The 27286-nt window shown below is 37.7% G+C and overlaps 1 protein-coding gene across 18 annotated transcripts in view; it reads left to right on the top strand.

Moving 5' to 3' along the window:
* ERC1 (ELKS/RAB6-interacting/CAST family member 1) overlaps positions 1-27286 on the top strand; it is a 387721-nt gene that overhangs the window by 141490 nt on the left and 218945 nt on the right. For 12 of the 18 annotated variants that reach the window (XR_016394796.1, XM_089919954.1, XM_022577191.2 and 9 more), the window contains 6 exons: positions 2347-2484; positions 3751-3891; positions 4827-4967; positions 10058-10251; positions 19691-19702; positions 25929-26064. Coding sequence is in view for 17 of the 18 variants with exons in the window: in XM_089919954.1 (XP_089776080.1) it covers positions 2347-2484; positions 3751-3891; positions 4827-4967; positions 10058-10251; positions 19691-19702; positions 25929-26064 (762 nt within the window). In the remaining variant the exon portion in view is untranslated. The remainder of the gene's footprint in view (positions 1-2346; positions 2485-3750; positions 3892-4826; positions 4968-10057; positions 10252-19690; positions 19703-25928; positions 26065-27286) is intronic. The other 6 variants (XM_089919955.1, XM_089919951.1, XM_089919948.1 and 3 more) reach the window with 1 other exon arrangement.

Genomic DNA, 27286 nt, shown 5'->3' with positions numbered 1-27286 from the left:
AAAGTCTAATCAACAAAATGATCATATCTTTTTTTTTTGTATAAGGTTTATATGTCAGCAACTAAGATGACCCACACAGCTGGCTAAACATGTAAACACCAGGGCATTGGCTTCTGTATGTTATGGAGTAGTCGATTTTTAAGTGGCAAAATCTCTTTAGTGGTTGTGAATTTACCTAAGTATTGATCCATATGAGATTCCAATAGGAGTGTCTGATTAAACTAAAGGAAACTAATGTTTCCCATATGTGATGGTCTTTTCTCTCACAGTATGCTTTGGACTTTATTGGCATAGAAAAGACTGGAGCCAATTTCAATGGTTCACCTGTAGGATTCTTCCTTTGTTAATGAGTGAAAATCCAAGCCTTACAGTACTCATGGTTCCCTATTCTGAGTTCGCTGCATCTTTTCGCTTAGCTTATTTGTTCTGCTGTGGAATTCTCATGGACTGTAGAGAGGGACCTTTTTTACTTCCCCTTGGAAGGGTCTGCTTGGAATGAAGCAGACCCTTAAAGAGCTTATATTAAATGGATTGATGCAGGAATTATCTGAAGGTTGGATTTAGGTTCTTTTGTAGTTCTTTTCTTGGCAGAAGTTTATGTGTATACCTACATACAGTTTATAAAAGTCCAAGCTTATGTATTATTTACTGACTAATGAACCAATAGTTATTATAGACCTGATGTGTGCCAGATATGAAGATACGAAGCTGGGGTAGAGGAGTAAGATCCAGTCTATTTGTGGAGATGTGTATAGAATGAGTAATAACAATATGGTTGGAGATTCGTGCTATAATGTATAGATAGATGGAAGAATGGAGACAAATGTATAGATAGAGAAAAGAATGGGAGATGTGTGTATGTGTGTATATAGATCAGTACTTTGTTCATGTGTGATGGCATACAGACTGTGGCCATCTTATTGTCGTGGAGGTAAGAGCAAGAAAGTCGTCCCAAAGCAGATAACATTTACGTTGCTTTTTGAAAGCCGTGTGAAATAAACCAGCTAGTTCAAGAGTAGATGATGATATTATATTCTCCTGCTTCATTTTTCGCCGTAGGACTTAGCACCACCCTACATACTATGTTCATTTCATTCATTCATTCCTTGTCTACCGTATTAGGATTAAGCTCTTTGAGGGTAGGGATTTTTGTCTGTTTGGATTAATTCTGTATCCTCAACACCTAGAAAACTGCCTAGCACGTAGCTGAATGAAAGAATGAAGTTTGTGAGTTTTAGAATAGTTGTCTTACTTATTTTCCTTTTGCTTATTAAGAATATCTCTCTACAGTTCCTCCATATTTTTGCTTACTATTTTTCATTGTGTGTACGGGAGTCTCCCTAGTGATAATATGCTGTTTCCACACTGTTTCACAAACCGATCCCCTATTTTCCATCTCTCTTAGCTCATTTAGTTTCCAAACTCTCTCACCTGAATTGATACGATCTCCTAGCTGTTTCCATGTCTCCACGTAACTCCCCATAGATATTGAATATCTTCTCCACAGCTGTCAGAATTATCAGTCTGAAATACAGAACTGACCGGACCATTTCTTTGCTTAAAAGTCTCTAATAGTTCCCATCTGTCTAGAGTAAAATGTGTGCTCGTTAGGATGGCATGGAAGGCCATCCATAGCTTGGCTTCAGCTACATGAAGTCCCCTTCCCATCTTATAATGAAAATGGGTCTGTTCATTTTCTTTTGTGTCACTAGTGCCTGGCATAGAATAGAGAATTCACCAATAGTTTTTTGAGTAAATGAATGCGTACTAGCGTATATAAAGGAATGAATAACTATAATAATAAATTTCATTGAAAATGCTTGCTGTTCAAATAAAAGATGATGTAAAAACCTAACTTGAACACTAGCATTTAAGAACAATTTTTCCTTTTTACAGGGGATTTGTTTTTCTTAGCGTACAGCTGTTCAATTTGCTGTCCTCCCTCAGCATTTTTTAAAGGAATCTCTCTGGGCATTTGCACTGTTGGTTTGGAAGTAATCCAGTTTCTCATGGCTTTCCTCTCTGTGGGTCTTGAGACCCTTTATCCCCATCCCTATATGTTGGGTCTTTTCTCCCTAGCTACTTTCCTTATTTCTTTATAGAGATTTATGACTCTGCATGTATGACCATACCCATGTGTATGTCTTTTCTTTCTTCTGACTATAAATTCTCAGTTTAAAGCTTTGCATGAAGTTATAAGACCCTTAGGGTTAAATTATTTCTACAGAGCACACACTGACAACCCTGATCTACCTGTTTCCAACTTAAAATGATTTTTATTGTGACTGTTTGTATTTCTCTTAATTTCCTTTCTTTTCCCCCCTTAAATGTGTGTGCACAACTCAGATTGAAAATCTCCAAGAGCAACTTAGAGATAAGGAAAAGCAGATGAGCAGCTTGAAGGAGCGAGTCAAATCCTTGCAGGCTGACACCACCAACACTGACACCGCCTTGACTACTTTGGAGGAGGCCCTTGCCGAGAAGGTGGGTGACTGGCCCAGACTCCTCACAGACACATTTCTTCTGCTTTCTCCTTAATCTGAAAGTCACTTTAGTGATGAGACTTGATAGAGAAGACAGAAGAAGTCGCTTTGGCAAAAGGGAAAAGAGCTGCCTGTACTGTTGCTGACGTACCCAGTGTAAGGGAAAGAAGATGCGTTTTGTTGTTGCCAATTTAAGCATCTGTTGCTAGGCAGGATGGATTCCGTACTGGAGGGCAGTGGCTGAAGTTTCTAAAGAATCAGCCATGTGCTCCCTGTTTACTATCTTCTTTTTATGTGTATGGTCAGCTAGAATTCAGTGATGTGGGAATGTCAGACACTGACCATCAGGAGGCAACATTAGTTCTCTTTTACTGTGCTGCATTGGGATCTAATATATTCGTGGGTTTTAGTTATTAATACAGTGTACTTGCTGTTTTTCTAGTCGTGGCCTTGCCACTTCATTTTGCCTTCATGAGCAAACCTAGTTTTTTTTTCAGGAATGGTCGACTAAATAAAGAAGTGGCCCAACATGACAAGTGTTAATGTCTTGGAGGATAAGGTTTAAGGACTCTTGGTGGGGCATTTTTATTGGATTCTTCTTCTTCTTATTTTTTCTTTAGGGAATAGGGTTACTGTTCCTTAAGCCTCTTGGACTCAGAATGTTTCAGGCTTCCTGCCCAGGGATCAAGGCTTGATCCCCGAATATATTCAGAAATAATGCCCATAAATATACTTAAATTGCTTCAACTTTCAAACTTCCTGAGTATCTGTTGACAGAAGTTTTAATGGTTTCTCTTTTCTTTATCCTTCTTTATGCTTTAAGCTCAACAAATCATAATCTCTCCAACCTCCTCCTTTTTTCTATGTGAGTTGTGAGTTGTTTCCATTGCTTTGTAGGCAACATGTGAATTATATATAGAAAAGAAATATTTGCTACTTATTGTCCTTAGGGTATATGTATAAGTTTTTTGTTGCTTGGGATTTGAATAAATGAGATTATTCCAAAAGAATACTCTAGGGACATCTAATACTAATTAAGGTTATAGGAAAAGAAACCTACGGGAATCAAAAGAACAAAACCAGATGTATGTTAGGGCAAGATAGGTTGGAAGGTTGAATTCTTTAAAAGGTAAATTATTAACAACCTTTCACTGTCTTTTGAATGGAGGATGGAAGTGTGAAGTTTTATCAGCTAGAAGCTGAATTGCAGTCATATGATAGAAGTATGAAAGGAATTTTCTCATGTATTGATGTGCTCTCTTATCAGGAGCGGACAATCGAACGCTTAAAGGACCAGCGGGACCGAGATGAGCGAGAAAAGCAGGAGGAAATTGATAACTACAAAAAAGATCTTAAAGACCTGAAAGAAAAAGTCAGCCTATTGCAAGGCGACCTCTCAGAGAAAGAGGTCAAGATCACCAAAATGGAATTATTTGGTTTGCTTAGCCAGTGCATTGTGTGTATATGTTGTTGGTGTTTACAGAATGCATATAAAAAAAGGATCTGTTGGAAGATTTAAAGAATCTTCTTATAGCAGGGATTATTTCAGGAAGCTTTGCAGAGATATAGTGGATTGAATCATTTATTTCCTAAGTCTTACCTCTTATCTCTTCCACCTGTTATGAGTTGGCTTCTTACTTGTTAATGACATTTTACAGATCCTAAAATAACAGTATTTCTCCAGTTACATTTGGAGAAACATTGTGCTCATGGTGAGGAAGTTGATAGACGAACGGAATATGCACAAGGGGGACAGTCTATTTACATCAGCTCTTAACGATCACCTTAACATTGGGAGAGAGATCTTAAGTGATTGTTGACCAATTAGGTGACTTTGATTTTACTTTTGAAGAATCTTGTCGATGTCACCTAAGTAGCAAAAATGCCTAATGCCTTGTGATCAGATAATCATGAGCTTTAGGGACATTCTCAGGGTTTTCTTTCTAATATCTTTAAGAAAATTTATGGGAATTTAAGTTTCTAATAGAATGTTTCTTCCAAAATTAGAAGAGAAGAAAAAAGTCAGTGTAGCTACTAAGGTTGACTGCCTACATTCGCAAAGCTTGAGCTACTTCCATTTATTTTGTGGGAATGGATATGTATTGGTAGAGCTCTTTAAATCACTATTCAGTTGGTATTTCTTGGGAATTCATTTTGTTTTAGTTAGGACTTGAAAGCCAGAGCTAATGTTTTTGTTCTGTATTTCATGTTCTTGAAATGGAAATATGTCAGTATATGCTAATGGAAAGAAACTACAAACCACTAGGAAAATAAATTTAAGAATTTAAATCTCCATTTTGTTAATAAATAGTATTTATTCTAGATGTATGTTGCTTCTTTTAGGCTTCACTCTTGGATCTGAAAGAGCATGCTTCTTCCCTGGCTTCCGCAGGACTGAAAAAGGACTCACGGCTTAAGACACTAGAAATTGCTTTGGAGCAGAAGAAGGAAGAGTGTCTGAAGATGGACTCGCAGTTGAAAAAGGTTAAAGAAAACTTTTCCAATCTCTTGCTTTGCTTTATTTATTTATTTAAAGTTTCTGCTTTAAAACAAAGTGAATCAGCTATACATATACATATATCCCCATATCCCCTCCCTCTTGCATCTTCCTCCCACCCTCCCTATCCCACCCCTCTAGGGGGTCACAAAGCACCGAGCTGATCTCCCTGTGCTGTGTGGCTGCTTCCCACTAGCTATCTATTTTACATTTGGTAGTGTATATATGTCCATGCCACTCTCTCACTTTGTCCCAGCTTACCCTTCCCCCTCCCCGTGTCCTCAAGCCCATTCTCTACATCTGTGTCTTTATTCCTGTCTTGCCCCTAGGTTCTTCATAACCTTTTTTTTTAGATTCCATATATATGTGTTAGCATACGGTATTTGTTTTTCTCTTTCTGACTTACTTCACTCTGTATGACAGACTCTAGGTCCATCCACCTCACTACAAATAACTCAATTTCGTTTCTTTTTACGGCTGAGTAATATTCCATTGTATATGTGTGCCACATCTTCTTTATCCATTCATCTGTCAATGGACACTCAGGTTGCTTCCATGTCCTGGCTATTGTAAATAGAGCTGCAATGAACATTGTGGTACATGACTCTTTTTGAATTATGGTTTTCTCAGGGTATATGCCCAGTAGTGAGATTGCTGGGTTATATAGTAGTTCTATTTTTAGTTTTTTAAGGAACCTCCATACTGTTCTCCATGATGGTTGTATCGATTTACATTCCCACCAACAGTGCAGGAGGGTTCCCTTTTCTCCACATCCTCTCCAGCATTTATTGTTTGTAGATTTTTTGATGATGGCCCTTCTGACTGGTGTGACGTGATACCTCATTGTAGTTTGGATTTGCATTTCTCTAATGATTAGTGATGTTGAGCATCCTTTCATGTGTTTGTTGGCAATCTGTATATCTTCTTTGGAGAAATGTCTGTTTAGGTCTTCTGCCCATTTTTGGGTTGGGTTGTTTGTTTTTTTGATATTGAGCTGCATGAGCTGCTTGTATATTTTGGAGATTAATCCTTTGTCAGTTGCTTCATTTGCAAATATTTTCTCCCATTCTGAGGGTTGTCTTTTCGTCTTGTTTATGGTTTCCCTTGCTGTGCAAAAGCTTCTAAGTTTCTAGGTCCCATTTCTTTATTTTTGTTTTTATTTCCATTTCTCTAGGAGGTGGGTCAAAAAGGATTGCTGTGATTTATGTCATAGAGTGTTCTGCCTATGTTTTCCTCTAAGAGTTTTATAGTGTCTGGCCTTACATTTAGGTCCTTAACCCATTTTGAGTTTATTTTTGTATATGGTGTTAAGGAGTGTTCTGATTTCATTCTTTTACATGTACCTGTCCAGTTTTCCCAGCACCACTTATCGAAGGGGCTGTCTTTTCTCCACTGTATTCTTGCCTCCTTTGTCAAGAATAAGGTGACCATATGTGCGTGGGTTTATCTTTGGGCTTTTTATCCTGTTCCATTGATCTGTATTTCTGTTTTTGTGCCAGTACCATACTGTCTTGATTACTGTCCTTTCTTTGCTTTAAATAACAGCATAGTAGAAAACTCTATAGTGTCCATATGGAATAACTTACCAGTGGAGTAATAATCTCCTAAAGTTCAAAATACCATTTATCCCTTGATTAATTCTCTTGGCGTTCTTGTCCGATTTTACTCTACTCCTGAGAGTCCCCGAACTCTTAGAAAATTGGCAATTCAGAGTAAGATTAAAATATGCAGCTCCTGTATAGATGAAATGTAAGACAACAGTGTAAAAATCTCAATTATCTGATATTTTTCTTCTACTAGCATTAGGCTTCCTGGAAAGAGATAATTTAACAGTGATAGTCACCCATACCAGTGAATATTAGAATTTGGTACAGGTATTTACTATCCATTTCATTGATTTATTCCTCTCTAATCTTTATATGGCAGTTGGTAGTTTTCAAAGCACTTTCATACTTATTACCTCTGAGTTACCAACTCTGATTAACTGGGTCCAGTTCATGTGGTTACTGATGAAAAGGGGGCCCAGCCTAGTCTTGAGACTTGGTGCTGTTCTTTTTCCATACATTGGGTGTGTTCAGCATGAACACCTCGTGATGAATCATTGTTTAGGGTATGCCAGAAATGAAGTCATATTCTTAAGCTAAGGAAAGGAAGAAAATCCAATAGCTTAAAGTTACTTTTGAATAAGTAGGAAAATACTTTTTCTGAGATTAACTAATTCAGATTTGGTAATTGACTTTTTCCCCCCCGCACTAAATAAGTGGAAGTAATTTTCTATTTAATACTGGAATAGTGAAGATAAGACTGTTAGATGTATTTAGGATTGTGAAACTGAGCAGTAACTGTCAAGAGTAATAAATGTTATTCACTAATATTCCAAACTCGCCTATTTATGACAATCCCACATTTTCTCTGTTTATTTTATTTAAAAATTTTTTTTTGTGGTATGCGGGCCTCTCACCGTTGTGGCCTCTCCCGTTGCGGAGCACAGGCTCCGGACGTGCAGTCTCAGCGGCCACGGCTCACGGGCCCAGCCGCTCCGCGGTGTGTGGGATCCTCCCGGACCGGGGCACGAACCCGTGTCCCCTGCATCGGCAGGCTGACTCCCAACCACTGCGCCACCAGGGAAGCCCGTGAGAACTGTTAAGATTTATGCTCTTAGCAACTTTCACATATGTAGCACGTATTTATAGTCACCATGCTGTACATCACATCCCCAGGACTTACTGTTTTGTAACTGAAAATGTGTACCTTCTGGTCACCTTCACCCATGTCGCCCACCTCTGACTCCCCACTTCCGGCAGGCTACCGGTCTTTTCTCCGTATCTATGAGCTTGGTCTTTTTGTTTTTGTTTTAGATTCCATATATAAGTGCAATCATAATGATATTTATCTACTCTGTCTGACTTATCTCACTTAGCATGTTCTCAGGTTCATCCATATTGCGGCAAATGAAAAGACTTTCCCCCTTTTTATGGCTGAGTAATATTCCTATGTGTGTATACATACATACATATGTACATACCACATTTTCTTATCCATTCATCCACTGATGGACACTTAGGTTGTTGACAACACTTTTTAAGATGTATTCTCTTAGCAAATTTCAAGTATGCAACACAGCATTGTTAACTAGAGTCAATATCCTATATGTTAGATCCCCAGGACTTATTCATCTTATAACTGAAAGTTTGTGCACTTTGACCAACATCTTCCCATTTCCCCCACCCCCAGCCCCTGGCAACCACCCTTCTACGCTCTGCTTTTATGAGTTCACCGTTTTTAGATTCTACATTATAAGCAAGATCTTACATGTTTTTAATATGTGGCATTTCCTTCTCATTCTTCCTTGGAGTGTCCATTTCTCTGCTTACATTGCCTCTCTATTCTTGGGTGTTGTCTCCTTTTCCCCTTAGCGCCTTTAACTATTTTTAAAAAATATTTTATTTATTTATTTATTTGGCTGAGTTGGGTCTTAGTTGTGGCACGCGGGATCTTCATTGTGATGCGTGGGCTCTCTAGTTGTGGCGCATGGGCTCCAGAGCACATGGGCTCTGTTGTTTGTGGTATGCAGGCTCTCTAGCTGAGGCGTGGAGGCTCAGTAGTTGCGGCGCGCGGGCTTAGTTGCCTTGCGGCATGTGGGATCTTAGTTCCCTGACCAGGGATCAAACCCGTGTCCCCTGCACTGGAAGGCGGATTCTTAACCACTGGACCATCAGGGAAGTCCTGTGCCTTTAGCTATTTATCATAGTTACTTTAAATTCCCTGTCTGATAATTCCAACATCTGTGTCAAATATATGAGTCTTATTTTTTACTAGCAGGGGCTAGAGTGGGAGAAATGCCCTTTCCCCAGGTGGGATAAAGCTCTGTTAAAATTTTTACTCCTGAGGGTCTGTCTTTGGATAGAGTACGCTTTGGGCATATTTCACAGTTGTTACTCTTCCCCTCCTGCAGCCAGAACCACAAGGGGATTTTTGTTGGCTCTTCACTGTGAGACCCTGGTGTGGTTCCTGGATTAAAGCGCATGAAAGTATGGGCCCCCCTAAAACCGCCGGCCCTGGGACTTTTCTCACTCGTTTGCTTGTACGTCCACACTCAGCCCCCAGCAGTTCCTTAAAATTACCACTTAAGTGTTTCTGCTCACAGCTTCTGCTCCAGGTGAGCAGATCTCAGCTTCAGCTCTGTGGGTTTGCCAGTGTCTCTTGATGTTGGAGGGGTAATTTTTCCTGTGACCTCAGTTCTCTGATAGGTCCTAGAAAAGTCATTGATTTTCTGTTTTTCAACTTTTTCTTGTAAGAATGGTAGTGATGACTTCTGAGTTTTTTACATGTTGGAACTGAAGTTACAGTAGTTTCCTGTATGGAACAGGCCTACTCATTCTTGTTTTATGAAGGTATTTGTATGAATTTTGCTGTTTAGAATAAAATCTAAAATAATAATATAATAAAAACAATGTATTAATTATATTTGGGAATCAGCTTTAGTTTTATTCATTAACACATAACTGTTTATGGAATCAATAAGTTACCTATGCCCAGGAATTTGAAAGTAGATCACAGAGATCTTAATTAACAATATACCTGTCTTATACAGCTTTTTTAGTTCTGCTAGATGTTGAATGAATTTGACTATTTTATCATGTCTGTTTCTAAAGCAGGGCAGTGAAATAAGTCAGACAGAGAAAGACAAATACTGTATGATCTCACTTATATGTGGAATGTAAAAACCAAAGACCAACCAAAAACTGAACTCATAGATAGAGACCAGATTGGTAGTTGTCAGAAATGGAGGGCTGTGTGTGTGTGTGTGTGTGTGTGTGTGTGTGTGTGTGTGTTCGTATAATGGGTGGAGGTGGTCAAAAGGTACAAACTTCCAGTTATTACAAAAAAAAGTAACTGTGTAGTGATATTTTGTCTATGTAATATTTAAGCAGAGGAGAACCTTATAAATTGAACACTAGTTATTAGATGTTGGATAATACCCTGTTGAGATTGGAGTATAGGTGGCTTTTGGGGACATGGTTTGCCCACTGCCACTGTACGTATATCTGATAGAATTTGGACATTTTCTTTGTAGGCACACGAGGCAGCATTGGAAGCCAGGGCCAGTCCAGAGATGAGTGATCGAATACAGCAATTGGAGAGAGAGATTGCCAGGTACAAAGATGACTCTAGCAAGGCCCAGGCAGAAGTTGACCGCCTCTTGGAAATCTTGAAGGAGGTGGAAAATGAGAAGAATGACAAAGATAAGAAGATTGCTGAGTTGGAAAGGTAAGGAAAGGGAAGCTGAAGAGGCACTCTCCACGTTAGAAAGGTTGAAGGATGGTTTTAAAACTATGTACTTTTCAGGACATATTTTTCCAATATATCTGCCTCTCTGAATTTACTTTATTACCTACTTTTTATTCTAAGTCAGTGTAACTTCATTGTTGCGGTCTCTGAACGGCAACACAGAGTGGGAATAGATTGGGAAAGCTATGGACTTCAGCATCATTGATTGGAAAGAGAAAGTATTCATTGATTAAGAAATTAAAGTTTTCTACTGGCTAATCAAGAGAGTGCAGATAGCCACTTGCTCTCTAATTATTTATTTATCTGTTTAAGGAACAAATGAACCTCAAGTTCAAGGAGTTAAAATTTTTAATTGGTTTAGACCTTTTATGTTGAGCTGTTGCTCTTTTGGGCTGTGAATTTTTAGACTCTGTATTGTGGAGAAGCAAGCTATTACATTGGTACATAGGTCAAATTTAGAAGGAGGGACATTTTGAGGACAATTTAGGAGACTTGGATGTGATTTTTTTTTGATCTCTGACTTTGACTTCTTCAAAATGAGCTTTGTTTAAACAGAACCAGCCAGATAGCTCTCTTGGAATTTTCTTTGCCTTTTTTTCTTGTTAGGGTATTTTGTACTAAAGATAAAGCGTATGCCTCTTGGCCTCTTTCTTTACACCATGTATTTAACATAAATTCACAAGTGCGTAGAAATAGTTCTTCCAGTAGAACTGCATTAGTCACTGTATCCTGAACAGAGAGACTGGCGGTGACAGAGTGAAGTCATTAATCCGTGTGACTCCTTTGAGCCTGATTCATAGAAGTATTTTATTTTCATGCTCTTGAATGTTGGGAAGTAGTAGAATACTTTCATAAGTTGTTTACTAAGTTTTAAATTTTTAGGATATTGGTAGACTTGATATTTTCCCCTAGAAGTAATTTTTTCCTCTTGTTCTGTACCCATAGAATTTTGATTTTCAAAAAACTAAAAGGATAAAGTCCAACCCTCACAATTCTTCTTCACTAAGTTGAAAGTATGAATAAATGAGCTGATCACCTACTCATTCGTTTCCTCTTATTTTGGTATTAACTCTATTCATGTTTTCTGGTCTGGTTCTGGATAAGATGGGTGGATAAAGTTCTTTAAATCAGAATTAACAAGTTATCAGAGTCTCAAGATTAGATTATGTATGGTTTTTGTACGTCTTCCCTGTTTGCACTGCATCTTTACCCCCAGCACACGTGCGTATGCACACACACACACACACACACACACACACACTCTCTCCTTACATACTTACATGAGTACATGCCTTTCTTTGCTTTTGTGTCACCCTGAAATCAACAGCAGTACTTCATAGATTTTATTTATTTTTATATTTTTAATTTTTTTTGAAATCAGACTTTTATTCAGATCTTAATTCCATAGATTTTAAAATACGATACTTCTGATGGATTAGTGACTTCCCACTAAATGTATTTCAGTATTTCAGAAAAGAAATTTCTTGATAAAGTTTTATTTTACAGTTTGATTTTTTTGTATTAGAGCTCTGCATTGAAATTATTGCTTGCTATTACAGATACCTTGCTTGAAAAATGTTTCAATTCATTTTTGGACCCAATACTGATTTTGGGAGATGGATGTGATTTGAACGAGAGTAAGAAATAGAATTAAATCTATATTTGTATCCAAAGCACACCAGATAGCTTTTATTAGCCACTATATTTCTCACATTTTGGGAAGGAGTTGTAAATGATCTGTTCTTTCCACAGAATATTACTTATAAATTTGAAAAAGTACTATAGAATTTTGTCCTCTGGTCATGTAACATTGTAATCTTATTTTAAGATTCGACCCACAGTTTCTTGGCTACCAAGAAAAGAAACAGTTTTAAAAACTCAATTGCTACTGGCTTTGTAATTTGTTATTGAGCAGCGTGGTTTAAGATGGGAATAAAAGATGATTGGAATTATTTTATGCCTTTTCTTCCCAGATTTTTAGTACTGAGCTGCGTATGTGTGGCTGCTGTGTTTCTTACTAACCATTTGCTTCTTATGTTGCTATTCCACTGTTTCCTGTGTGTGGGTGTCTGTCTCCCTGTCATTTATCATCTGAGTTTCTTCACCTTTCTTTTGGCTTGTCTTATCCTGGTCCTATTCCATTGGGGTTTTGGTCTCTGTCTCTGTCTGTGTTCATATCCCTCTTGGCCATGCTGTTCGTCAGAAAGCCAGCCTCCCGCACTTTGTACCTTCCACGCCACGTTTCTGTCCCTGAACTGTCAGGGGGGTTTGTTTGGGACTTCCTGGGAAAGTGAGTGTTAAGTAAGGTTACAGTTCTGTACTAGAGGAGTTGCTGCTGCCACTCCTGCTGCTGCTGGGGCTTGCTGGGGGTTTTGCTTGATCAGAATTAAAAACCAGCCGGTTATATATCCAGTTGAGCAGTACCTCTTAGGTCCATTGCTTGTTGATAAAGTATGTGTTCTCTCTGGTAAGATTCTGATATTGTTGGATATAATTGTCTTATCCTTGATTTCTAGCCCATCTCTTATGTGGTGGTTCTTTTGCTGGAGTGCCCTTTAAGTAGTAGCCTCTCAGGTGATGCAGCTGTAGTGCCACGCCCTGATTCAGGAAGTAGCATGCATTTTTATCGGGTGTTCAGCAACCTTCTAAGTGCAAAAATGACAGCAGAATGTTATCATTGGGCTAAAGAAAATTCTTATTATTCTTTTAAAATTTCCTAATACTTATGTAAGATTCTCCAATATTAATAGGTTTAGATTAAATCATGAAGAATTCCCAGACTTATTCTTTGTGGTCTTGAGAAAAACAAATAGTCCCTTACACTGCTCTTACAGAACAATAGTAGTTCCTGTCAGATGATTTAGTGTTGTACCAGTGTCTTGAGCTACTGCAGTTTTAAAACGAGGATTATGTAGGCCTACCCATACATCTGAAAATACAAAATGTTTTTCCCAATTAAATCTAAGGAGTACTATTTCTAAATTTATATTCCATACTATGGTGTGTATCAGTTGGAGTTCAACCAGAGAGGCAGAGCCGGTAGGAGAGATACATACATATATTTATATATATATGATATATATATATATATATCAGATTTATTACAAGGAATTGTCTTGCATGATTGTCAGCAGCTGGCTAAGCGAGTCTGAAATGTGTATGGGAAAGCTGTCAGGAGGAGATCACCTGCAGGATAGAACTCCCGTGAGCATGGGGCAGAACTGTGGTCCACAGGCAACATTTCTTTTCTTTCCTTGGGAAGCCTGCTTTTAGGGCCTTCCAAAGAATTGAGATATGCCCACTTCGATTATCTGGGATAGTAATCTCCTTTACTTAAATGGATTATAGGCTTTACTTATATCCACAAAATACCTTCATAGCAACATCTAGATTAGTGTTGGATAAAGTTAACTGGGTGCTGTAGCCTACCCAGGTTGACACTTCAAGAAAGTCATCACCTGGTGGTTCTGGATAGTCTCCACAGATGATTTTAAGGGAGAAAATAATAGTAAAAACAAACCTAAAGATTGACATGCTATATAAGTAGATTGATTTAGATTAGCATGAGGAACCCAAAATGTAAATTGAATATTTCTCTTCTAAAGTGAGCATATTATAGTTTCTATTTAGATGCATGATGAATAGCCTTTTCTTTGGCATAATGTTTAAAATGTTTAGTAATGTGGGCTGATGAAATTCTGATAGCAGTATCTTTTCAGACTCCTGAAAGAATTGCTTGTTGTCTGCTCTTTCACTCATGTCCCTTTAGCTAAATACCCATGCCATGGCAGTATACTGGGAGCATTATCCCCCGTGCATAATTTTGCTTCTGTATTTGCTTTATTACATTTTTTTTTCTGATACAGAAGCACTAATAAATCTGCAGAGTTTGGTGTTTGCATTAGAAATCCTCAATTTACTCTAATGTGAGGTTTGTTTAAATTAGATTCAGCATCCCACTTAGAAACTTTTATGTTTGGAGAATGACACCCATCTTCTGATTTTTCACATAATTTAGGTATCAAGGATTGCCTTTGGTTTATGAAAGTTAGGAATTTTCAGTGATGTAAAGAATAATAGAATAATATTGTATAACCTAAATAATTTATAAGAAATTTGGATTTACTATATTTCCTGATTTGTGGGAATATAAAAACTGGAATTTTAATGGATATAGATTTCATTTGGGGTTGTGTTTTGAGATTTATAAGAGGGATTAAAAGGTGAGAAGAAAGGACGTGTTTTCTTAGACATGTTTAATCTTTGAAAGCCCTAAAGTTCTTTTTATTCCTTATTCCTTTTACCTGGTTACTCTCCCTTTAAATATGCATCTCTAAAAACACTACTGTTAGTAAGATTTGTAGTTATCAAGACCTTGAGAATAGTAGCCAATCTGTGAGTTTAGTTTTTCTCTCCATAACTCACTCTTCTCTTTGCCACAAAATATACCCTTTCCTTCTTCATTAATTAATGAATTAATTTTTCTACTTATGAAAGCTCTTATTTGCTGGTCACTGTTCTGGGCTCTGGGGACACAACAGGGAGCAAAACAAACAAAATCTCTGCCTTCAAGGAGTTTATCATCTAACCTCAGAAGACCAAAGCTCCAGCAAGGAGCGGACTTTTCCTCTGTAGGCTGGCAGAGGCGTTCTTCCACAGCTTGCCGGTACCTAGAAATTTCAGTGAGGAGGTTTCCGTTTGCGGTCTGGTTGAGCTCTCCTGGGAAGTAATACTTAACATACTCAATTAATGTGTGCCCCAGGATACAGAATTATTATAGAAAAGGGGCTTCTTGTTGAACTTCAGACTCTTAAGTCTGGTCTTCTAATTTTTGTGACCAGTATTAATGATAATGGCTTGAGAGCTTATTTGGATAGAAGGCTAGCCGGTTGTTTTGGATCCCAGGCTCCTAATTTCAGGTCCCAGAACTGTAGCGTAGATGGAGATGTAAAACGGAGAGGGAAGCCTAGCATAGTGTGCTGCTATTGGTACTATTCTGACAAAGGCAAGAGAACCAGGAACCAGTGTTGTTATTTACACACGCATAGACACACACACACACACGTATAGGTACATAAACACATTTTGGGGCCAGTCTTGTAAGTAGTTATAATATTAGGAGGAAACTTAGTTTTTCTGCCTTGTGATGGTCACTTTCATTTTCTTTGCTGTCTTTTCCAGACCTCATCTAGAACTATTAGTTCTAGGCTTTTACATCATGATTAAACTTAAATTTTGTGGGCTAGCAAGAAAACTTAACCTGTGTTTATAATGTTTCCAAGGGAACTACATTCTGATTTTTAAACAACTGGCTCTGTTAAAAAACTGGTGTATGATCTATTCGTAAGATTTGGAGCTGCTTGATTTTTTTTGTTTTAAAGTAAGGGTGTTCCCAGTTTGCTCAGAATTCAGGCTCAAGGTAGTTAGCCCCTGAATTAACTGTCTAAATTGCTAAAGCAGTAACTGTTAACCTCATTTTGGTAAGTGAGAGGAATCTATACTTCTATCGTTCAAGATCAAAATAATGAACTGAGCTTGAACACAAAGAATGGGGTCGTTTTCCCATTATGCCAGGAGCGAGATTTGGTCTGTGGTGTTATTTGCACGTGTGCATGTGTAAGAGAAAGTACTTCTCTGGTGGTATTTGGAGAATTTAGGGAAGATAGTTGCTAGGCTTAAATCCTCATGGCTCAAGGATATGACCTTTTAAGTTTTTTTATTTGCTTTTAAAGCTTACTACTATCTGAAATTTTATGTAATGAAAATGGAGTTATTTTTATTTTTTATAAATCTTTCAAAATGTGTTGGCAAGCTTAGAGTTTACAGGATATTTCCAACTTTGGGTCTGATATTAGTAGATTTAACTCTTTGTTTTCTTTAAAACTGGGCTTTACAATTAGGAGATGAATGCTTTTTTGTTATCTGCTTTTTCTGAGTATTTTCTCTTTGACCAAAATTTTCTTTCCCCTTATTCATTTGGGGGAATTTGACCCTTTTTAATTGTTATCTTTTTTTGGGGAAAAAAAAACTTTACTGACCTCTCTTAGGTAGTAATTTCTCTGTCCTTTTTTTTTGTGTGTGTGCTTTTGTTATAGTATCTATCACATTCTGTCCCAAGACTGTACATTGTTGTGGGCCCAATAAATACATACGTTAAAACATAGGGACACAGCTTGTTTCTCATTTTACTGTCTAATCATCCCACATTTCTTCCCTTTTTTATCTTCCCATCCCCCGCACATTCAGACCTTTCATCAAACAGATGGAGATTTAATAGTCCCTTATACCCTTGTTGTGATATTGAATATATTTTTATATTTGTTTCTCCTATATGTTTGTAATATGTTTACCATTGCACATATGCTTTTCTTTCGGTAAAAATATAAGTAAATGCATATGCATTAAGTATTCTTATTTAATATAATTCAATAGGATTACTTTTCTATCTGCAGGTTAAACAAAAGTATAGATAACCTCTCTCCTCTTCTGTCACAGTGAAATACCAATTCTAACTTGTATTTTTACATTTTAACATCACTGAAACTGGGATACGTGAATAAACAATGGCATGATTTAATTGGTATATATTTTTTTATTTCTTAGTAACACATAAAGTAATGGCGCATCTTCTTCCTTTGGTGAATTGATATTGAAGATGTGCACAAAGAGAGTGAATAAAATTATTTCAGTGACTGGGGGTGGAAGGAAGTATTTCCAAATTAACGTTATCTTCTCATGTATTCCATTTAAAGTGTGTGTAACCAGATGAATATGTTTACTATTATAATTAGATATTTGACTGTTTTAACTGCATCCTGAAAGTTTATTTGCTTCGGTTGACCTAAAATTTTTTTTGACATTTTCATTGGGAAAGTGGGTTTTATGTTTGTGATTTTATATTGATATCACAGTATATTCAGGCATCTATGGCACAGTATAACCTGAGAATATAAACCTACATATTTAATATTCATATTTGTAAATATTTTTTCTGTAAAGAAATCCCAAATTGATCATTCAACTTAATGTCTTCAGAAATCTCCCATAGGGAAATTAATATTAAGCTATATATAGATTTGGCGTAAACTAGTATACAATTCATCAGGAAAATGGTTCCTTAAAGCATTTTCTTACTTTTATTTATTATTTTTTTATTTTTGCGGTACGTGGGCCTCTCACCATTGTGGCCTCTCCCGTCGCGGAGCACAGGCTCCGGACGGGCAGGCTCAGCGGCCATGGCTCACGGGCCCAGCCGCTCCACGGCATGTGGGATCTTCCTGGACTGGGGCACGAACCCGTGTCCCCCGCATCGGAAGGCGGACTCTCAACCACTGCGCCACCAGGGAAGCCCCATTTCCTTACTTTTAAATTTATAGTCATGTATCTTTGATCCACGAAGGACAGTGTCAGTGAATGTGGTCTTGACGTAGTTGGAACAGAGGAGAAATGAGTGTGGTGATTGTGTGTGCTTTCTTGAGGGAGAATGGGTTGTGTTTAAAAAAATGAAAAGAAAAAGGGAAAACGAGATGCTGCGAGTGTTATAACGGAAGGTGACTGGTTCTTTATCTGATCCTGCTGGCTTCAGCTTGCTTTCTTGGGGGGGCCGCTTGTTTCTTTCTTCTTCCTCCGAGATGAATTTCACTGATTTCATTTAAAAGAAGAATAAATCACACAGGTTTACATAGTCAATTCTATTAGGCCATCTTCCTAAAGTTTCTTGTGGGCACAGCACCTTATAATTTATTACAGTCTTGATAGAAATTTTGATGGTTACCTCAAGTTTTTACTTTACACTGGAAACATTAGAATTATATATAGTTATTCTATATGCAGATTTTTTTTCTCCTAAATTTATTTCCCAAGAGCTAAAGTTTGATGCCAAAGTGAAATAAGACTCCTGAACTGTAAATTAGTTAAAAAGATCCTTAAGGTTGCTCACTCTTGACAGGAATAAGCTTCATTTTTCTTTTTTCAGGGATTTTCTTGTGTCTCATATAAAGCTTTGCATCTATATGAGATTTCAATGAGTGTCATTGTTGATCTAAAATTATTCTAACGTAATGTGTCATAACCAACAAAAATAAAAAAGAGCATTGTGAATAATCATTTAGGTAAAAAGTTGGCCTCTCTTTGACTTTGAACATTGTCTGCGTTCTGCACTGTTTTCCAAATGCCAAAGACCCGTGGATTTTTGTAGATCCCTTCAGGAATCTGTAAGCATCATAGGACATATAAAGTATGCCCAGGAGGTGTGTCAGCAGACCTACATTCTTCTCACGGATCCACCACGTATTCACTGTGTGGTTGTGAGGAGTTTTGTCTGTCATTTTGTTTCTCTGTTTTTCATCTATTTATCTTATATAATGGCGATCATAAATCTTGTTATCCTTGCCTTTCATTATTCTGAAAATGAGTTTTAAAAAACTCTCATTTTAGTACTGAAATATTAGAAAACATTAAAGTGCAAGTTGAAATGGTGCTTGAATTCAAGAAATAAACTTCTTGTTTTAGATTCTTAAAGTAAAATTTAGATCCTGAAGGTAAGCTGGATGGCACTGGCTGTTAGAAGTCTTAAGTATTTGGAGGATATAATATCGATACTACTTTCAATGAAATTGATTAATTTTTAGAAAGGGAAAACTGCTTGTTATGAAAAACAATAATGAACCTCAGGGGCTTTGTGCTACGGTAGGAATATGAAGCATGGCTACTTTGCATCTCTTTCTGCTGAGCAGTATTGGAAATGAAGTGAGGTTTATAGAGCCATATATTCTTCATTATTGCTTTTAGATTGCACCATTGGGGGTGGATTTGATAGATTTGGAATGAGAAATAATGGGTGTAATTAGGAAAACATTATTTTCACATTTGAGAAAATTATTTCAAAATTTTCCAAATGAATCAGAGTTCTGTATTCTACAGAATAATTGAAGCTGTCAGTGTTTTTCTGCTTTTGCTCCTGGATAACTTGGGTCTAAGAAATGGACTGGGGTGGGTAAAGGAGTTGTCAGTTCTAAGATAGGTGTGTGTAGAACTAAGCTGACTGACGTTGTAGGATCACAGTTAGCTACTTAAATGAGAAGGGGAGCAGCTAGCCGCCTTTTCTTTTCCTTTGTGTTTAAGAAACCACTTTTTTTCCTGCCCTAGGAAATGGTAAATTTTAGACAAAATTTGTTCCTTTAGAAACTTACATTAAGGTACAGTGGTGTAATCTAATATGAAAATACACTTGTTGAAAATCTGAAATTACTAATTTTTGTTGCCAGTGCAGAATCTGTGTGACTCCTTTCCCTTCTCTAATGCTGTGCTTTATATTTTGTCTATGTCCGTGAATAATATTGTTTCTGAATATTGCCCTCACTAATTGTTTCTAACTTTCTCTTTCACACTCTCTTCCTGGATTTGCCGTTTCCTTCAGTCTCACCTCAAGGTCAGTATGCTTGTCCTAAAACAAAGATATGCAACAGAACATTGTATACTAACGTTGCCTTGAATTCCTATAAGCAACTGAAATGATGGAACTTACCCCAGGAACGAGATGTCTAGAAATTCAGTTATGAGCGCAGAAAATGTCATGAATCTTAGATTTATCGGAAGAGTGGATTCATGGTTCTGTGCTTCGAAAGATAGAGTGGTCAGAAAGCGAGAATCAGACTGACCAGGTTTGGACCGAGAGAGAAACGAGGATGAAAGGAAGCCACTAGAGGAATGAGGAGGTGAAAAATATTGCTTTAATTTTATTATATTTTCATCCAGAGACATTCTGGCTGTTACATTTGTAGGTAAAGTGCAGCATGAAGGAGGGAGGGAACATTGCCACAGTCTGTGGATTTTTATAAGAACCTTTGAATTATTTCACGTACACAAACCTACACATACCCTTTCAGTTTGGGGTTTGTTTTGTGACTCTGCTGAATGGTAGAACTGGTGGTGACAAAAACAACCACCAGTCCTGCTGTTCATGTGTCAGAGGCTCAGTGGGAGAAGCTTTACAGGTTTTATTTCAGTTGATCTTCCCAGCAAGTATGTAGAGAGGTTCGTGAATTTCCACTTTTTAGGCAAGTAACACAAGTACAGAGTCCATTAAGTAACTCTAACTCATCTATCTTCATTAGTAAGTAAATTAGTAACGGAAGCTGGCAGAAAACAATCAGAAACATGCATTTTAAACGTTATTTATTTTGCATATGAGCCATGGCAATGTAAATTAAGATGTGAGAATTTCTGATAGGGTTCAGAAAATATTGTTAATACCACATGCGTTTTACCTACCAGCTATTTTCTAATCATAACAACATCATATATGTTTACTGTTTATAAAAGTACTTGTCAGCATGTGGGTTACACAGGGCAGATTGTTACTCCGATGAGGGTCTGAGATTAGGGAACGTGATTTCTACATCTAGGGTGAACCAACTAGTTAGGGGTGGTACTTAGATTTGAAGCCAGATATTCTCGTTTCAGCCTCAGGGCTTTTTATATGATATGCACTCTAGCCTAGGAATCAGAGTCCCAGATTGCTCAGGTGTTCTTAGGTAGATTTCTCATCTGTAACTTTCCCATCTGTAAAATTGGAGTAGTTCTCTAATATCTGAAGGGTTGTCGTAAACTTTGAATGAGTTAATGCAGATAGCACTTGGAACAGCGTCTGGCACTAGGTGAGCAGTCAGTAAGTGGAGCTGTTATGATTACTCCTTTTTGCTTTTTTCATGGAGTCCTGTTCGGTCCAGGATACCATAGTACGGTGCCATACGTTTCAGGGTCTTTAAAACACTACACTGTGCTCTTGACTCCTGTCACTATTAACAGAAAGTGCAAAGCTGTGCATGTTATGTGTAGAAGATGATAAAAGAAGCCGTGTCCCTTCTGTAATGACATTTTCAGACTCTATTTTTCAGGTGCTGAAACTTCTATTCTAGGTAGAAAGATGAAGTTGAGGCTTTTTTTGGGAAAAAGGTTCTCTTTCCCAAATCTCTCTCCCTGATATTTCTTCTCAGTGCTTGACGATATTTCTGAAAAAGTCTTCTTACCTTTGACTCTTAAAAAATAAGCAGTTTGTTTGGGGCGTATGTTAAAAAAATAAATAAACTTTTGTTTCATAATTACTTATACGAATCTAATTCATGAAGGGGTTCTTAACCATCCTCTTCCTTCTCTCTACGTATCGGCAGTCTCAGAATGTCTCTCTTCGCTCATCCTTACCTTACATTTGTCAGTGGGACAAATGTCCCAGCTCTGTTCCGAGGCTAAACTTCCTGTTCATTCCTTCCCTCTGACCAGTTTTCAAAACCTTGTTCCATAAATTGAATCCTCCTCCTCCTTATTTCCCTGTTTCTCTTCGCTTTCTTCCCACTGACTCTCCCAAACATAAAACATATCCTGGTTTTCCCCATCCTTAAAAAGACATGGAAGCAATCCTTCCAGTGTCTTTTTGTTGGTTTCAATTCACTACAGTATCTTACTTTTACCTTTTACTTTTTCTTTTCTATTTATTTGCACAGTTTTTGAAAGAATCGTTTATGCTTGATGCCTCCACGTTCACACTTCCCATTTATTTTCCAAAGCAATATAATTTGGAATCTTTTCTCAGTGCTGTGCTAAAATTGCTTCACTGGTACTCTGCCAAATTTAGTGGACTTGTCCGTCTCGGGCCTACCGGCCTTTCTGGTGTGTTAGATTTTTGACTCTCTCTCTTCTTTTTGGAGCTCTGCTTTTTAATAGTTTATGTGGCATTGTTTTCTGCTAGCTCTCTTACCACCTTGTTGACAGTTTTTGGCCTGTTTTGCTTTTCTTCTTTTACATGTTTCTTAATTCTTGATGTTTCTCACGTTCTTTTAGAAAATTCCTTTTTCATCTCCATTATTGGTCACCTGACTTGTTAGTACCAAAGACGCAGTTTTGTTGTGTTTTTTAAACATTTTATGGAACCCTACTTTGAATAGACCATATTCACTATAGAAGAAATCTTACAGTATTTACAATAAAAGTAGCAAGCAAGCATTTTAAAAGTGATTTTCCAATTTTCTACTCTAAATATTTTTTCCACATTGTAGTAAAACAGTTAGGGTACCACTTAAGTAATTCCAAGTCTGACCACAATTCAGCTTTAGGAGAAAAATATCATGAAGGCTTTTGCCTTGTATTTGGAGGACTTTCCTCTCTAACTTAAGCTTCAAGGGCTCTCATAGTTTTACTGGGAAGTTTTATCACTTTGTTCTGTATTTTGATTTTTGCATGACAGATTTTGATCTAAATGTCTCCAAACAAAACCTTATGAAATGCTCCAGAAGAATTTGTCCATGGAAGTCATTGGTGTAGACATAATTCTCTGAGTTACAAGTTAGGTTAATTATAATATTCTTAGCTGATTCATTTTTAGTTAACAGTAAATGCCATTAAACTATACTTATTTCTAAATAAGTTTATTTTTCAAGTAATAAAAAATATAACAAGTTTTGTTTTTCCAGTGGCAAGGATCATTTTGGCTGTAATATATAAAAAACCCTCTTGTCATTCCAGATTGGAATTCAGTGCTTTTTTTTTTTAATATAGAAGCATTTCACCATTTTAATTACAGTTTTGCCAAGTCCAGTTGAATAACTCATCAAGAGAATATAATTTATTGATGGTTTGAGATTGAATTGGATGTTTAGACTACTTCATTGTATGACTTTGGGCAAGGTACTTATTCATTCAGTGTTTGTTTTAGCCTATTTTGTGTTAATAGTGACAATTACCTGCAGTGTTGTGTTTTCGTGTCTCCACTGAGCTTTTCCATTTTGAATGGATTTGTTTCTGCTCTTCCTCCCCTGCCTTCCTCTGTCCGCCTTTCCATTCAGTACAGAGCAGAGATTTTATTTAGAGTGACGATGACTAAAGATTCACACTCTGTATCCTTAAACACACATCTCTTTAGTTCCTGTTCAGTGACATTAGCCCCAGAGAATGAATACAAAGAACGAATTCCATGTTTAGATGAAAAGACATGATTCAGTCCATAATTCATCTTTGATTTTTATTATATAGCAGCACCTTTGGCTAAAGGCAAGACATTCAGGAAGTTAGGCCTATAAATGTCATCTCTTTCACTCTTAGATCTAAACAGATTAAGCGCAATATTATTATTACCCATGTTTTATTTAGCAGTGGCCTTTGCAGACCTGTCTTCATGACAAATGTTTGGAATCTGTGGGATGCTTCCTACTAATTGTGTTAAGACCAGAGTCCCTGTATTGTTATGTAATAAAATTTAAATACTTTATGACTTGCTCAAGTACATTCCTGTTGCTATAGCCTGTTTCATCTAGTTTATTGAAAGAGTTCTACATTGATTTCTAAAATCACACTAGGTCATACAACCATTTCTCTGCACATTTTAGAAAACTTTTTTCATTATTGACTGATGCTACTCACTAAAACCTCATAAGATGTCATTCACAAAAAGAAGTCTAGTAGAATTGTGAGGGCTTAGTTATTTTCTTACTTTTCAGCCAAAGTGTTCAGGGCTCTATAGGCCAAGAGCATTTCTGACCCTGTGGGATCTATTTACAAGGAGTTCGACGTATGGGCAAGAGTTTATCATCTGAGAGAATGATCTGTTGTTAATTGCATTTTTTGCTTCCATTTGTCATTCTTTTGGCGTTCTTAAATACCTTTGTTGTTCAAGAGTATATTTCCTAATTTATTTTCCTCTCAAGCAATAATATTGCCTGGAGTTTTTTGTAGTAGGCCACATAAGCACAGTGTAGCCACACTCTGTTAACTAACTTCTCCTAAAATAAAATAGTGTTACTGTTTTGGATGATTCATTGATAGAAATAAGTGTGTGAACACAGACTTGTGCTGATCTACCTAACTCTTCCACTGAAGAGTATTGAATTTCACGCCATTATGCGTTGAGAAGTGGTAAATGTTGCTTTTCTAGATAGCAGTCGTAGATAACTACCTGGTATTCTGTAGACGAGCTAAAGATGGCAAATTCAATAGAGAAGGGAGGAAAGACTAATGTTACAATTAGTCAAGATTTGAGTTTCTGTAGGGTTGTCAGATTTAGCAAATAAAAATATGAGATGCCCAGTTAAAATTGAATTTCAGATATACACTGAATATTTTTTGTATTAATATGTCATAAATATTGGGACATACTTATACTAAAACATTATTTGTCGTTTATCTGAAATGTGAATTTGACTGGATATCCTGTATTTTATCAGACAAACCATGATGATGTAGTTTGGAGATAAAGCAACTTTTATAGAATGTGTTGAGAGGAGACCTCACCACAGGCTGTCATTACCTGATTTAAAGGATGTTAATTAAATATAGACCATGGTGGCTTGTATGGTCTCATTATTAGTTCAGTTTATTGATGCAACTCTAAGGCAGAGTTGAATGAATTCTAACTGTTGCATCCTTCCTTTGATTTGTTTCCATGAATCCCCTTCGATTTGTTTCCAAAAGTTTGGAAATCTGATTATATCATCTCCCTACATAAAGTCTTACACACTTAGGATAAACTGCACCTTCCTTGCTCAGCACGATATAAGTATGTGGCTTTCGTTTACCTTTGGCTTCCTTTTCCTTTGTTCTGCTGCTCCAGCTTTAAGTTGCAGTCATAGTGAATGTAGCTTCTCCCAACGGGACACGTTCTCCTTTTATCAGGGCTTTAGTCCTGCTGTTCTCTCACCTAGTAACCTTTGGAAAGTTCAGAGGTAGATCGTTTTCCAGGAAACTTTTCCCGATCATCACGACCACCCCTGACCCCTTTTCTGGGCACTTTCTTATAGCACTTAGTATACCCTGTATGTGCTTGGATGCCTGGGAGGTGTTTGAGAGCAGGAACTATTTTTATTCATGGATTGATATTTCTCATGCCTGGTACATGAGAGAGGTGTTTAACCGAATACTTGTCTACCTAATGAGTAAGGGGACTGTAAAGAGCTTCACAGACTGTCAAAGCATAAACAAATGTAGATCCTCTTGCATTCCAGAGCCCATATTCTCCTGGGCAGTGCCTTAAACCTATTATTTGATTGGTAATCATGATTCCAGTCTGGTGAAATTAGTTTTCTTTACCTGTGACCTAGCACCTGGTCTAGTTTTCTTATCTGAGTGTGGAGGCAGTGGAGTTGGATAGGGAGCTTCAGAAGTAGATAGGGTGATCTGTTGCTTAAGCTGGGGCCCTGGATCTTTATGTGACTGTTTTATATACATATATGTTATATATAGCTTTTTGAAAGTTTCAAATATTTAATAACGGTAAAATTAGAGTTGTATTACAAATCTTTCTTAAATAGCCATTCTACAGTTTCATAGCATTGATGTCAAGAGGCTGTTTTCATATTTCCAGCAAAAATCTCTGAATTTTATTTCCTTTTTCTGCCATTTCACACTATCCCGTGCCTTTTTTTGGTTTGCTTTATGATTTCATTGTGCTTCATAAAGTACACGCTTAAATACGTGCTCCCAAAACACCCTGGTTAACAGCTTGCTGCCATTGATGGGAAAGAGCATTGCAGTGTTGGGGGGATTGTTTTGCAGCAGGAACTCTTGCTGGTTCTCAGGTGTTTGTGGAGGTCAGTGGTGTAAGTCGGTGAATAAACATTCTTTCCTGTGCGTATATACGAAGAGCTTGATTTTCCTCCCCTTATCCACAGGCAAGTGAAAGACCAGAATAAGAAGGTAGCAAACCTGAAGCACAAGGAGCAGGTAGAGAAGAAGAAAAGCGCGCAGATGCTGGAGGAGGCCCGGCGCAGGGAGGACACCCTCAGCGACAGCTCCCAGCAGCTGCAGGTGCGCAGGGGGCCAGGCCCTGGGCGAGCAGGTTCCCTCCCCGCTTGCACGCGGCTCACTCTCCATCCTCCTCTTCCTCTCTTTCTAACCCTGCCCGCTGCCTTCCTCTCAGACCAGCTGTTTAGCCGTAAAGGGATGGCCTTAAATAGAAAAGGCAAGTTTTATTCCACAGCTTTGTTTGGAAACCTCAGCAAAGGAGAAGGTCTGTCTCCTCAAGGGGATCCCGCCTCCTTGGTAAGTTCAGCGTCCGTGTGATGAGTGGGGTCTGTTGAGCTTCAGGTGGTCAGCGTAGCGATGGGCCGTTTTCCTTCATTAAAGCGCATTGCCGGTCTTGGTTTGTGCCTGGCTTCCTTCTTGGTTCCATCTTCCTTTCCTTTCTCCCCCCACCTTTCGTACCTTTTCCCCCCTCCCTCTTTCTTTCCTTACTTTTAAAAAGTTTAGTTTAGAGAGTGTATTTCAGTCATACAGGATGTATTAAAACATACTTTTTTACTTCACTGGAGACATAATCGATGTTTGGACCTAATTATTCACGAGACTAAGTTAAACCAGACTCCGTAACAAGAGTAGCAGTGACCGTGTAAGTGTCAGCTGTGTGCCCAGTGCTTGAAACCAGGGCCTGGGCAGTCACTGTTTCTAACCTTCACTAGTCCAGAGGGGCAGATGGGTTTTGCACATTTTACAGATGAGGAAATGGTCTCAGAGAAATGGAATTACTTATACCTACATGCACACAGCTTTCGTAGTGGCTCGGCTGTGATTTTAACTGAGACTCCCTGGATCTCTCGCCTGTCTGAATGAAAGTTTAAGTTTAGAGAATGCCATAGACGTGGTGGAAATCTCTAAAACTCCTGCCAAGACTGCTAGCCGCTGCCAGGTTGTTTTTCTCTCATTATAGTTTCTAATTGGTATGGTAGTGTTTATGCCACATTGCATAGCCACAGAAATCTTTACTGGAGAGATTTGGAGGAGTTATCTGTTACGTAGAAACCATTTTTAGGCTTTATAACAAATTCATTTCTGACCTGAAAACCCGACTTTTTAATTCCCTTTTTCATTCCTCTTGTATATAACTTTGATTATAAAATACATACTCTGTATAGAAACAGTATAAATTTCCTCAAATACACCAACTTTTGAAAAAGCAGCATACCAGTTTTCCCTCACCCTTGCCAATAACAGTTGATACTATAAGTTTTCTTCCTCCGTTTTTATTTTTTAG

This window comes from Delphinapterus leucas, chromosome 11, assembly GCF_059928025.1.
Source record: "Delphinapterus leucas isolate spDelLeu-1000000601 "Yukka" chromosome 11, BTC_Dleu_Yukka2, whole genome shotgun sequence".
In the NCBI taxonomy this organism is placed as follows: domain Eukaryota; kingdom Metazoa; phylum Chordata; class Mammalia; order Artiodactyla; family Monodontidae; genus Delphinapterus; species Delphinapterus leucas.
Note: the sequence above shows the minus strand (reverse complement) of the source record. Positions and strands in the feature narration are given on the sequence as shown.